The sequence below is a fragment of the Oncorhynchus clarkii genome, chromosome 10 (genome assembly GCF_045791955.1).
Source record: "Oncorhynchus clarkii lewisi isolate Uvic-CL-2024 chromosome 10, UVic_Ocla_1.0, whole genome shotgun sequence".
NCBI classification, from domain to species: Eukaryota; Metazoa; Chordata; class Actinopteri; order Salmoniformes; family Salmonidae; genus Oncorhynchus; species Oncorhynchus clarkii.
Genome location: NC_092156.1, coordinates 76944553 through 76957698, shown reverse-complemented (window position 1 = coordinate 76957698; position 13146 = coordinate 76944553). Strand labels below are relative to the sequence as shown.

Genomic DNA, 13146 nt, shown 5'->3' with positions numbered 1-13146 from the left:
TCCACCTACCTGCAGGTTGAGGTTGGGTTTGGCAGCACCTACACACACAGACCAGGTTAGTATCTCCACCTACCTGCAGGAGGAGGTTGGGTTTGACAGCACCTACACACACAGACCAGGTTAGTATCTCCACCTACCTGCAGGTTAAGGTTGGGTTTGACAGCACCTACACACACAGACCAGGTTAGTATCTCCACCTACCTGCAGGTTGAGGTTGGGTTTGACAGCACCTACACACACAGACCAGGTTAGTATCTCCACCTACCTGCAGGTTGAGGTTGGGTTTGACAGCACCTACACACACAGACCAGGTTAGTATCTCCACCTACCTGCAGGTTGAGGTTGGGTTTGACAGCACCTACACACACAGACCAGGTTAGTATCTCCACCTACCTGCAGGTTGAGGTTGGGTTTGACAGCACCTACACACACAGACCAGGTTAGTATCTCCACCTACCTGCAGGTTGAGGTTGGGTTTGGCAGCACCTACACACACAGACCAGGTTAGTATCTCCACCTACCTGCAGGTTGAGGTTGGGTTTGACAGCACCTACACACACAGACCAGGTTAGTATCTCCACCTACCTGCAGGTTGAGGTTGGGTTTGACAGCACCTACACACACAGACCAGGTTAGTATCTCCACCTACCTGCAGGTTGAGGTTGGGTTTGACAGCACCTACACACACAGACCAGGTTAGTATCTCCACCTACCTGCAGGTTGAGGTTGGGTTTGGTGTTGGAGTCAAATATCCGTCTGATGCTCTCAGCCGCTCGGACAGGAACCGTGCTCTTCTCCGTGACGATCTTGTAACCGTTGGAAACCTCTACGATGCGGCGAGCGCAGGCCTCAATGTACTTTAGGTCGGCTGCACGCCCCTTCCCCATCCCATAGGTCTTTGTGGGGGTGTTCACCTGGGGAGGGGGGGGGGGGGGGGGTTAGACTGATGGAAGACAGGAACGCAGACACACACTACAGATAGACACTGACTGACGGACGGACAGAGAGAGACAGACAGACAGACAGACAGACAGAGAGAGAGAGACAAAAGACGTGTGACTCACTGATATGAAGACGAGGTCAGCATCTCTGATGGCGGAATCTATATCTGTAGAGAAGAAGAGATTCTTCCCTCGGCATGACTCCACTACCTCCTTCAACCCTGGCTAGAGAGAGGAGAGGGGGGGTGGGAAGAGAGAGAGAGAGAGAGAGACAGAGAGAGACAGCGAGAGAGACAGAGACAGAGAGAGAGAGGAGAGGGGGGGTGGGAAGAGAGAGCGAGAGAGAGAGCGAGAGAGACAGACAGACAGACAGACAGACAGACAGACAGAGAGAGAGAAACAGAGAGAGAGAGAGAGACAGAGAGAGAAACAGAGAGAGAGACAGAGAGAGAGAGAGAGAGACAGAGAGAGAGAGAGAGAGAGAGAGAGAGACAGAGAGAGAGAGAGAGAGAGACAGGTAAGTCTAAGAGTCATTACAACTGGGAGTCTTCTTGGGTAAGTCTCTAAGAGTCATTACAGCTGGGAGACTTCTTGGGTTAGTCTCAGAGTGATTTCAGCTGGGAGTCTTCTTGGGTAAGTCTCTTAGAGTGATTACAGCTGGGAGTCTCCTTGGGTAAGTCTCTAAGAGTCATTACAGCTGGGAGTCTTCTTGGGTAAGTCATTACGGCTGGGAGACTTCTTGGGTAAGTCTCTAAGAGTCATTACAGCTGGGAGTCTTCTTGGGTAAGTCTCTAAGAGCTTTAAACACCTGGATTGTATAACATTTCTCCATTAGTATGTTCAGAACTCTTCAAGCTCTACCACGATTGCCAGACAACAATGTTCAAGTCTTGGACGTCTATGTGTATGTTTGTGTGTCTGTGTGTGTATATTTGTGGTATGTGTGTGTGTGTTTCGGTGTGCGGCATTATGTCTGTGTGTGTACGTGTGGTGTGTGTATGTCTATGTGTGTGTGTGTGTACGTGTGGTGTGTGTCTGTGTGTACGTGTGGTGTGTGTATGTCTATGTGTGTGTGTGTGTACGTGTGGTGTGTGTCTGTGTGTACGTGTGGTGTGTGTCTGTGTTGGTGTGTCTGTGTGTACGTGTGGTGTGTGTCTGTGTGTACGTGTGGTGTGTGTCTGTGTTGGTGTGTCTGTGTGTACGTGTGGTGTGTGTCTGTGTGTACGTGTGGTGTGTGTATGTCTATGTGTGTGCGTGTGTACGTGTGGTGTGTGTCTGTGTGTACGTGTGGTGTGTGTATGTCTATGTGTGTGTGTGTGTACGTGTGGTGTGTGTTGGTGTGTCTGTGTGTACGTGCGGTGTGTGTCTGTGTGTACGTGCGGTGTGTGTGTGTGTGTGTGTGATACGGTACCTCGTATATGGGCAGTGTGGTGTGTGTCTGTGTGTACGTGCGGTGTGTGTCTGTGTGTACGTGCGGTGTGTGTGTGTGATACGGTACCTCGTATATGGGCAGTGTGGTGTGTGTCTGTGTGTACGTGCGGTGTGTGTGTGTGTGTGTGTGATACGGTACCTCGTATATGGGCAGCGTGTCGGAGTTCCAGGCGTTGATCCGTGATTCGTTGACGTCGACCACTGTCACGTGGATCTCTGGACACATGTGGGCGATGACACTGCAGGTTGGTCCTCCCACATAGCCTGCTCCTATACAGCAAATTCTGTTGATCTGAAACATCTAGAGAGACAGACAGAGAGACAGAGAGAGAGACACAGAGAGAGAGACACAGAGAGAGAGACACAGAGAGAGAGACACAGAGAGAGAGGACACACAGAGAGAGAGAGAGAGAGAGAGGACACACAGCGAGAGACACACACAGAGAGAGAGAGAGAGAGAGAGAGGACACACAGCGAGAGAGACACACACAGAGAGAGACACAGAGAGAGAGACACGCAGAGAGAGAGAGACACAGAGAGAGAGAGAGAGAGAGAGAGAGAGAGGACACACAGCGAGAGACACACACAGAGAGAGAGACACAGAGAGAGAGACACACAGAGAGAGAGAGAGAGGACACACAGCGAGAGACACACACAGAGAGAGAGAGAGAGAGAGAGAGAGAGGACACACAGCGAGAGAGACACACACAGAGAGAGACACAGAGAGAGAGACACGCAGAGAGAGAGAGAGAGACAGACAGAGAGACAGAGAGAGAGACAGAGAGACAGACAGAGAGACAGAGAGACAGAGAGAGAGACACACAGAGAGAGAGACACAGAGAGAGAGAGAGAGAGAGAGAGAGGACACACAGCGAGAGACACACACAGAGAGAGAGACACAGAGAGAGAGACACACAGAGAGAGAGAGAGAGGACACACAGCGAGAGACACACACAGAGAGAGAGAGAGAGAGAGAGAGAGAGAGAGAGGACACACAGCGAGAGAGACACACACAGAGAGAGACACAGAGAGAGAGACACGCAGAGAGAGAGAGACACAGAGAGAGAGAGAGGAGACACAGAGAGAGACAGACACACACAGAGCGAGAGAGAGAGAGAGAGAGAGAGAGAGAGAGACAAACAGAGGGAGAGAGAGAGAGGACACACAGCGAGAGACACACACAGAGAGAGAGAGAGAGAGAGAGAGAGGACACACAGCGAGAGAGACACACACAGAGAGAGACACAGAGAGAGAGACACGCAGAGAGAGAGAGAGAGACAGACAGAGAGACAGAGAGAGAGACAGAGAGACAGACAGAGAGACAGAGAGACAGAGAGAGACACGAGAGAGAGAGAGAGAGAGAGAGGACACACAGCGAGAGACACACACAGAGAGAGAGACACAGAGAGAGACAGACACACAGAGAGAGAGAGAGAGGACACACAGCGAGAGACACACACAGAGAGAGAGAGAGAGAGAGAGAGAGAGAGAGGACACACACAGCGAGAGAGACACACACAGAGAGAGACACAGAGAGAGAGACACGCAGAGAGAGAGAGACACAGAGAGAGAGAGAGGAGACACAGAGAGAGACAGACACACACAGAGCGAGAGAGAGAGAGAGAGAGAGAGAGAGAGAGAGAGAGACAAACAGAGGGAGAGAGAGAGAGACACAGACACCAGTCAAAATGTTATTTTTATTGATATCAAGTGCTTGTCAGGAACATGGCCTTCAAAACTAAACAGTATTAGTGGCATCCAGGGTTGGGTAGGTTACTGTCTAAATGTAATCCAACCAGGGTTGGTTACTGTCTAAATGTAATCCAACCAGGGTAGGTTACTGTCTAAATGTAATCCAACCAGGGTTGGTTAGGTTACTGTCTAAATGTAATCCAACCAGGGTTGGTTACTGTCTAAATGTAATCCAACCAGGGTTGGTTAGGTTACTGTCTAAATGTAATCCAACCAGGGTTGGTTACTGTCTAAATGTAATCCAACCAGGGTTGGTTACTGTCTAAATGTAATCCAACCAGGGTAGGTTACTGTCTAAATGTAATCCAACCAGGGTTGGTTACTGTCTAAATGTAATCCAACCAGGGTAGGTTACTGTCTAAATGTAATCCAACCAGTGTAGGTTACTGTCTAAATGTAATCCAACCAGGGTTGGTTACTGTCTAAATGTAATCCAACCAGGGTTGGTTACTGTCTAAATGTAATCCAACCAGGGTAGGTTACTGTCTAAATGTAATCCAACCAGGGTTGGTTACTGTCTAAATGTAATCCAACCAGGGTTGGGTAGGTTACTGTCTAAATGTAATCCAACCAGGGTTGGTTACTGTCTAAATGTAATCCAACCAGGGTAGGTTACTGTCTAAATGTAATCCAACCAGGGTTGGTTACTGTCTAAATGTAATCCAACCAGGGTAGGTTACTGTCTAAATGTAATCCAACCAGGGTAGGTTACTGTCTAAATGTAATCCAACCAGGGTAGGTTACTGTCTAAATGTAATCCAACCAGGGTTGGTTACTGTCTAAATGTAATCCAACCAGGGTTGGTTACTGTCTAAAGGTTATCCAACCAGGGTTGGTTAGGTTACTGTCTAAATGTAATCCAACCAGGGTAGGTTACTGTCTAAATGTAATCCAATCAGGGTTGGTTAGGTTACTGTCTAAATGTAAACCATCCAGGGTTGGTTACTGTCTAAATGTAATCCAACCAGGGTTGGTTACTGTCTAAATGTAATCCAACCAGGGTTGGTTACTGTCTAAATGTAATCCAACCAGGGTTGGTTACTGTCTAAATGTAATCCAACCAGGGTTGGTTACTGTCTAAATGTAATCCAACCAGGGTTGGTTACTGTCTAAATGTAATCCAACCAGGGTAGGTTACTGTCTAAATGTAATCCAACCAGGGTTGGTTACTGTCTAAATGTAATCCAACCAGGGTAGGTTACTGTCTAAATGTAATCCAACCAGGGTAGGTTACTGTCTAAATGTAATCCAACCAGGGTAGGTTACTGTCTAAATGTAATCCAACCAGGGTAGGTTACTGTCTAAATGTAATCCAACCAGGGTAGGTTACTGTCTAAATGTAATCCAACCAGGGTTGGTTACTGTCTAAATGTAATCCAACCAGGGTTGGTTAGGTTACTGTCTAAATGTAATCCAACTAGGGTTGGTTACTGTCTAAATGTAATCCAACCAAGGTTGGTTAGGTTACTGTCTAAATGTAATCCAACTAGGGTTGGTTACTGTCTAAATGTAATCCAACCAGGGTAGGTTACTGTCTAAATGTAATCCAACCAGGGTTGGTTACTGTCTAAATGTAATCCAACCAGGGTTGGTTACTGTCTAAATGTAATCCAACCAGGGTAGGTTACTGTCTAAATGTAATCCAACCAGGGTTGGTTACTGTCTAAATGTAATTCAACCAGGGTTGGTTACTGTCTAAATGTAATCCAACCAGGGTAGGTTACTGTCTAAATGTAATCCAACCAGGGTTGGGCAGGTTACTGTCTAAATGTAATCCATCCAGGGTTGGTTAGGTTACTGTCTAAATGTAATCCATCCAGGGTTGGTTAGGTTACTGTCTAAATGTAATCCAACCAGGGTTGGTTAGGTTACTGTCTAAATGTAATCCAACCAGGGTTGGTTACTGTCTAAATGTAATCCATCCAGGGTTGGTTACTGTCTAAATGTAATCCAACCAGGGTTGGTTACTGTCTAAATGTAATCCAACCAGGGTTGGTTACTGTCTAAATGTAATCCAACCAGGGTAGGTTACTGTCTAAATGTAATCCAACCAGGGTTGGTTACTGTCTAAATGTAATCCAACCAGGGTTGGTTAGGTTACTGTCTAAATGTAATCCAACCAGGGTTGGTTAGGTTACTGTCTAAATGTAATCCAACCAGGGTAGGTTACTGTCTAAATGTAATCCAACCAGGGTAGGTTACTGTCTAAATGTAATCCAACCAGGGCAGGTTACTGTCTAAATGTAATCCAACCAGGGCAGGTTGCTGTCTAAATGTAATCCATCCAGGGTTGGTTAGGTTACTGTCTAAATGTAATCCAACCAGGGTTGGTTAGGTTACTGTCTAAATGTAATCCAACCAGGGTTGGTTAGGTTACTGTCTAAATGTAATCCAATCAGGGTTGGTTAGGTTACTGTCTAAATGTAATCCAACCAGGGTAGGTTACTGTCTAAATGTAATCCAACCAGGGTTGGTTAGGTTACTGTCTAAATGTAATCCAACCAGGGTTGGTTAGGTTACTGTCTAAATGTAATCCAACCAGGGTTGGTTAGGTTACTGTCTAAATGTAATCCAACCAGGGTAGGTTACTGTCTAAATGTAATCCAACCAGGGTTGGTTACTGTCTAAATGTAATCCAACCAGGGTTGGTTAGGTTACTGTCTAAATGTAATCCAACCAGGGTTGGTTAGATTACTGTCTAAATGTAATCCAACCAGGGTTGGTTAGGTTACTGTCTAAATGTAATCCAACCAGGGTTGGTTAGGTTACTGTCTAAATGTAATCCAACCAGGGTTGGTTAGGTTACTGTCTAAATGTAATCCAACCAGGGTTGGTTACTGTCTAAATGTAATCCAACCAGGGTTGGTTAGGTTACTGTCTAAATGTAATCCAACCAGGGTTGTTTAGGTTACTGTCTAAATGTAATCCAACCAGGGTTGGTTAGGTTACTGTCTAAATGTAATCCAACCAGGGTTGGTTAGGTTACTGTCTAAATGTAATCCAACCAGGGTTGGTTAGGTTACTGTCTAAATGTAATCCAACCAGTGTTGGGCAGGTTACTGTCTAAATGTAATCCAACCAGGGTTGGTTAGGTTACTGTCTAAATGTAATCCAACCAGGGTTGGTTAGGTTACTGTCTAAATGTAATCCAACCAGGGTTGGTTAGGTTACTGTCTAAATGTAATCCAACCAGGGTAGGTTACTGTCTAAATGTAATCCAACCAGGGTAGGTTACTGTCTAAATGTAATCCAACCAGGGTTGGTTACTGTCTAAATGTAATCCAACCAGGGTTGGTTAGGTTACTGTCTAAATGTAATCCAACTAGGGTTGGTTACTGTCTAAATGTAATCCAACCAAGGTTGGTTAGGTTACTGTCTAAATGTAATCCAACTAGGGTTGGTTACTGTCTAAATGTAATCCAACCAGGGTAGGTTACTGTCTAAATGTAATCCAACCAGGGTTGGTTACTGTCTAAATGTAATCCAACCAGGGTTGGTTACTGTCTAAATGTAATCCAACCAGGGTAGGTTACTGTCTAAATGTAATCCAACCAGGGTTGGTTACTGTCTAAATGTAATTCAACCAGGGTTGGTTACTGTCTAAATGTAATCCAACCAGGGTAGGTTACTCTCTAAATGTAATCCAACCAGGGTTGGGCAGGTTACTGTCTAAATGTAATCCATCCAGGGTTGGTTAGGTTACTGTCTAAATGTAATCCATCCAGGGTTGGTTAGGTTACTGTCTAAATGTAATCCAACCAGGGTTGGTTAGGTTACTGTCTAAATGTAATCCAACCAGGGTTGGTTACTGTCTAAATGTAATCCATCCAGGGTTGGTTACTGTCTAAATGTAATCCAACCAGGGTTGGTTACTGTCTAAATGTAATCCAACCAGGGTTGGTTACTGTCTAAATGTAATCCAACCAGGGTAGGTTACTGTCTAAATGTAATCCAACCAGGGTTGGTTACTGTCTAAATGTAATCCAACCAGGGTTGGTTAGGTTACTGTCTAAATGTAATCCAACCAGGGTTGGTTAGGTTACTGTCTAAATGTAATCCAACCAGGGTAGGTTACTGTCTAAATGTAATCCAACCAGGGTAGGTTACTGTCTAAATGTAATCCAACCAGGGCAGGTTACTGTCTAAATGTAATCCAACCAGGGCAGGTTGCTGTCTAAATGTAATCCATCCAGGGTTGGTTAGGTTACTGTCTAAATGTAATCCAACCAGGGTTGGTTAGGTTACTGTCTAAATGTAATCCAACCAGGGTTGGTTAGGTTACTGTCTAAATGTAATCCAATCAGGGTTGGTTAGGTTACTGTCTAAATGTAATCCAACCAGGGTAGGTTACTGTCTAAATGTAATCCAACCAGGGTTGGTTAGGTTACTGTCTAAATGTAATCCAACCAGGGTTGGTTAGGTTACTGTCTAAATGTAATCCAACCAGGGTTGGTTAGGTTACTGTCTAAATGTAATCCAACCAGGGTAGGTTACTGTCTAAATGTAATCCAACCAGGGTTGGTTACTGTCTAAATGTAATCCAACCAGGGTTGGTTAGGTTACTGTCTAAATGTAATCCAACCAGGGTTGTTTAGATTACTGTCTAAATGTAATCCAACCAGGGTTGGTTAGGTTACTGTCTAAATGTAATCCAACCAGGGTTGGTTAGGTTACTGTCTAAATGTAATCCAACCAGGGTTGGTTAGGTTACTGTCTAAATGTAATCCAACCAGGGTTGGTTACTGTCTAAATGTAATCCAACCAGGGTTGGTTAGGTTACTGTCTAAATGTAATCCAACCAGGGTTGTTTAGGTTACTGTCTAAATGTAATCCAACCAGGGTTGGTTAGGTTACTGTCTAAATGTAATCCAACCAGGGTTGGTTAGGTTACTGTCTAAATGTAATCCAACCAGGGTTGGTTAGGTTACTGTCTAAATGTAATCCAACCAGTGTTGGGCAGGTTACTGTCTAAATGTAATCCAACCAGGGTTGGTTAGGTTACTGTCTAAATGTAATCCAACCAGGGTTGGTTAGGTTACTGTCTAAATGTAATCCAACCAGGGTTGGTTAGGTTACTGTCTAAATGTAATCCAACCAGGGTAGGTTACTGTCTAAATGTAATCCAACCAGGGTAGGTTACTGTCTAAATGTAATCCAACCAGGGTTGGTTACTGTCTAAATGTAATCCAACCAGGGTTGGTTAGGTTACTGTCTAAATGTAATCCAACCAGGGTTGGTTAGGTTACTGTCTAAATGTAATCCAACCAGGGTTGGTTAGGTTACTGTCTAAATGTAATCCAACCAGGGTTGGTTACTGTCTAAATGTAATCTATTACAGTTACTAGTTACCAGGCCAAAATAGTAATCAGTAATGTAATCTAGTTACTTTTAGATTACTTTCCCCCTTAAGAGGCATTAGAAAACGACAAAAATGTATGTTACCAATTAAACGACATCTATTGCAGGATAAATCAATGTTGAAGTTTACATAGCTGGTCATATATGGATGTTAAATGTTACTTTATGGGTTGGTTATGTAGGCTTCTTCTAAACCATCGCTTTCTGTTACATATAACAATACGATTAAATTATATCTTTGTTTTTTTTAATACAAAGTCTAATCAGAATTCCAGTCATTGTATAGCTTAATTACCTTAATCTTCAAGAATAGGACTTGGAAATATGAAAGTATAGATTAACCAAATTGTTTTACCTGAGCAGGACCCTAAAACAACTGACTTTAGTTTTGTGAAAACTAAGGACGTATTAGCCAACCCTACTCTGTTGTTTACGATGTTGTTGTCATGGAGACTGATTGGGCATTGAGCAGCTGTTGCAAGAGCTCGCTGTCCACTGGTTTCAAAAACAATGATTGGTAGGGCAGATTAAAAATGTATTTAAATTCAATCATTATTGGGTTCAAATACACGTTTAGATTTGTGAACAGCCGTCCACAACATCCACAATCCGTAAAGAGTAAATAGCTAAATGAGAGAGCAGCAGCGTGATTCACATCAATGCGCTATGTAGATATCAATAATAAGTGATATCCGTATCGTCGTAGACGACACCACTACTGTCGTCTTTACCTCCAAGCGTTTAGTCAAGTTGGATCATGTTTGGATGCCGACAGCAGTCGCACCATTGTGGAAGACAAAGCTTGGACTGTAGCCTAGAAAAACCTTCTCCTGCTCTTTTCCCACGATCCATGAAAACTCATTTGGTGTGTCATCATTAGTGGTCTCTGATTGGTGGTCATCATTTGGTGTGTCATCATTTGTGGTCTCTGATTGGTGTGTCATCATAGTGGTCTCTGATCGGTGGTAATCATTTGGTGTGTCATCATTTGTGGTCTCTGATTGGTGTGTCATCATAGTGGTCTCTGATTGGTGGTAATCATTTGGTGTGTCATCATTAGTGGTATCTGATTGGTGGTCAGACTCACTCAGGTGGAACAAATTTAAACATTGTGCCTTTTTTTTCCCAATGCTGATTTGACGGGTCATTGAGAAAACAGAGAAGTGTCCACAAACATTTTTTCCCCCACAAACCTCCTTTCTGAATTTAAAACTAATCCTTGAAAGTAATCATCTAGTTTTTCAAAGAGTATTTGTAATCTGACTACAATATGTTTTCTGGTAAAGTAGCGGATTTACACATGTAACCCGTTACTCCCCAACCCTGCTGGGCAACTGGCAAGGAAAAACTCCCTGGAGGGAAGAAACCTTAATAAAACAAACTAGAAAAGACGAGACAAATGGAACTTCAGAGAATATGACCCTCACTTGAGTAAGGAACTAGAAGCCAAATAGCTCATTTTAAAAACAGTGGTATAATGTTAGCCTATTTGGAGAAAAGTTTTGTGTCTGTGCAACGGAGCACGTTGTTGGAAAAGAAAACGAGATTATTACGTAACTGTGTGTAAAAGTACTGTAGTGAAACAGGCAGGGAGCGGGACTCGAACCCTCAACCTTCTAAACCCGAAGTCCAGCGTGATATCGACCGTGCCCCCGAAAGTATGCTCAAGTGGCAGAGTCGATATCCGCGTTTATAAACCCAGGGTCGTTACACTGCTAAACTCTGCACAACAACTTCCACGATGAAGTCAGACATCGAGGCATTAATCCAGAATGTCGGAAACCAGTTTAATACAGGATTTTTTTATTTATTCCGTTCTGATTTAGGGTGCGTTCGCAAAATTCACTCCTGCTATCTACTCCGATTTCAGGGCTTCTTGATTGTGGCAGAGCACAGAAACACTGGATGAATTTACGAACCAATCAACACCCGTTAAATATGGCCGGTGTCAGTAAACAGTCGGGCAAAAAAACGTAATTAAATCGTTTTCCAGCAGCACAATTACAGTCCAGCAACACTCTGGATAACATGAAAACATCCTAACCAGCTCTGCGTGGTTGAGTAAAAATGTGTCAGATTGGAGGTGTTCTCTCATTTGTATCTTTTGAAGTAGCTAGCAAATTAACATTAGTCAAGCACCGAAGTTAGGGTGAGAAAACTGAATTTTCGAACGCACCCTTGGTTGGATTATTCTACTCGACTAAAGTGAATCAGAGAGAGAGAGAGATAGAGATATCAATCTCAACAAATATGAGCATCCAAAGGTTTCAGTAACAGTTATAACGTTATTATAATTTATTAATAATTACATAGCTAATGAGTAGTAAAACACTTACCACTGCGGAGACAACTACCCGATCTCACGGATAAAATTCAATTCGCAAAAAAAACTCACTTCCGTTATCGGTATAATCAGATGTCTTCCTTGTTACTGACGCGATGTCAATTTTATCACTGAAATATTGTTGCTTTGAAGATCTTTGGGGTTGTGGAAGGGGTCGCTTGTCGATAGTTGCTGTACTTAAAACCGTTAGTTACAAATGAGAGCTCAGTAATGTTGCATTTTATGCTGGGTTTCCACTAGATGCCACAGTCACAAAGTCAAATTGGCTCTATTGTATAAATTCATACAAAAATGAGATGTTTGCTCATCATTTAGGGTTAGGTATAAGGTTAGCAGTGTGGTTAAGGTTTAAAATAAAATTTTAATTAAGAGAAATTTACAAAATAGGCGGCGTTTTTTAAAACTTTGTGTCTGTGGTAACTAGTGGCGACCCTTGTACAAATTGGGCGAAGTAAAGTCTTCCGGGGTTCTGCGTCGCGTACAGCCAACCAGCGAGTGAGACGTCATTAATGGTTAGATCGGCATTGGGGCAGGGTTCAGAAAGATTAACAATCCAGCGTTGTCATGGTGAGCTCAGCTGGAATGAATTTGTTTCTGTCCCAGATAGCCTCCTATATAGGGCTCTGGTCCAAACTAGTGCACTATGTAGGAATCAGGGTGCCATTTGGGATCATCACAGTATCACTGAAATGTGCTTTTAAATGACTTTGACAAATAGGACATGAATGATTAGGTTGGATTTGAGAAGAGGCCAGAGAGTTGTTAACCTTGTTCACACAATACCTTTATCTATTGACACCCTGGGAGTCAGACAGACAGACTGGGAGTCAGACAGACACACAGACAGACTGGGAGTCAGACCGACAGACTGGGAGTCAGACAGGAAGTCAGACAGACAGACTGGGAGACAGACAGACAGACAGACAGACTGGGAGTCAAACAGACAGACAGGAAGTCAGACAGACAGACTGGGAGACAGACAGACAGGAAGTCAGACAGTCAGACAGGAAATCAGACAGACAGACAGGAAGTCAGACAGACAGACAGGAAGTCAGACAGTCAGACAGGAAGTCAGACAGACAGGAAGTCAGACAGACAGACAGGAAGTCAAACAGACAGACAGGAAGTCAGACAGACAGACAGACTGGGAGACAGACAGACAGGAAGTCAGACAGACAGACTGGGAGAAAGACAGACAGGAAGTCAGACAGTCAGACAGGAAGTCAGACAGTCAGACAGGAAGTCAGACAGTCAGACAGGAAGTCAGACAGACAGACAGGAAGTCAGACAACGGACCAGGAAGCTGTGGTATTACAGTTT

The 13146-nt window shown here is 43.9% G+C and overlaps 1 protein-coding gene across 1 annotated transcript in view; it reads right to left on the bottom strand.

The window, feature by feature from the left end:
• Positions 1-12079, bottom strand: part of LOC139419751 (UDP-glucose 6-dehydrogenase-like) — a 29105-nt gene extending 17026 nt beyond the window's left edge. Inside the window, exons 1-4 of the mRNA XM_071169749.1 lie at positions 11819-12079; positions 2512-2673; positions 1065-1166; positions 714-914 (exon numbers count right to left, since the gene is read on the bottom strand). Coding sequence (XP_071025850.1) covers positions 714-914; positions 1065-1166; positions 2512-2673 — 465 coding nt within the window. The 5' untranslated portion in view covers positions 11819-12079. The remainder of the gene's footprint in view (positions 1-713; positions 915-1064; positions 1167-2511; positions 2674-11818) is intronic.
• Between the last annotated feature and the right edge of the window lie 1067 nt (positions 12080-13146).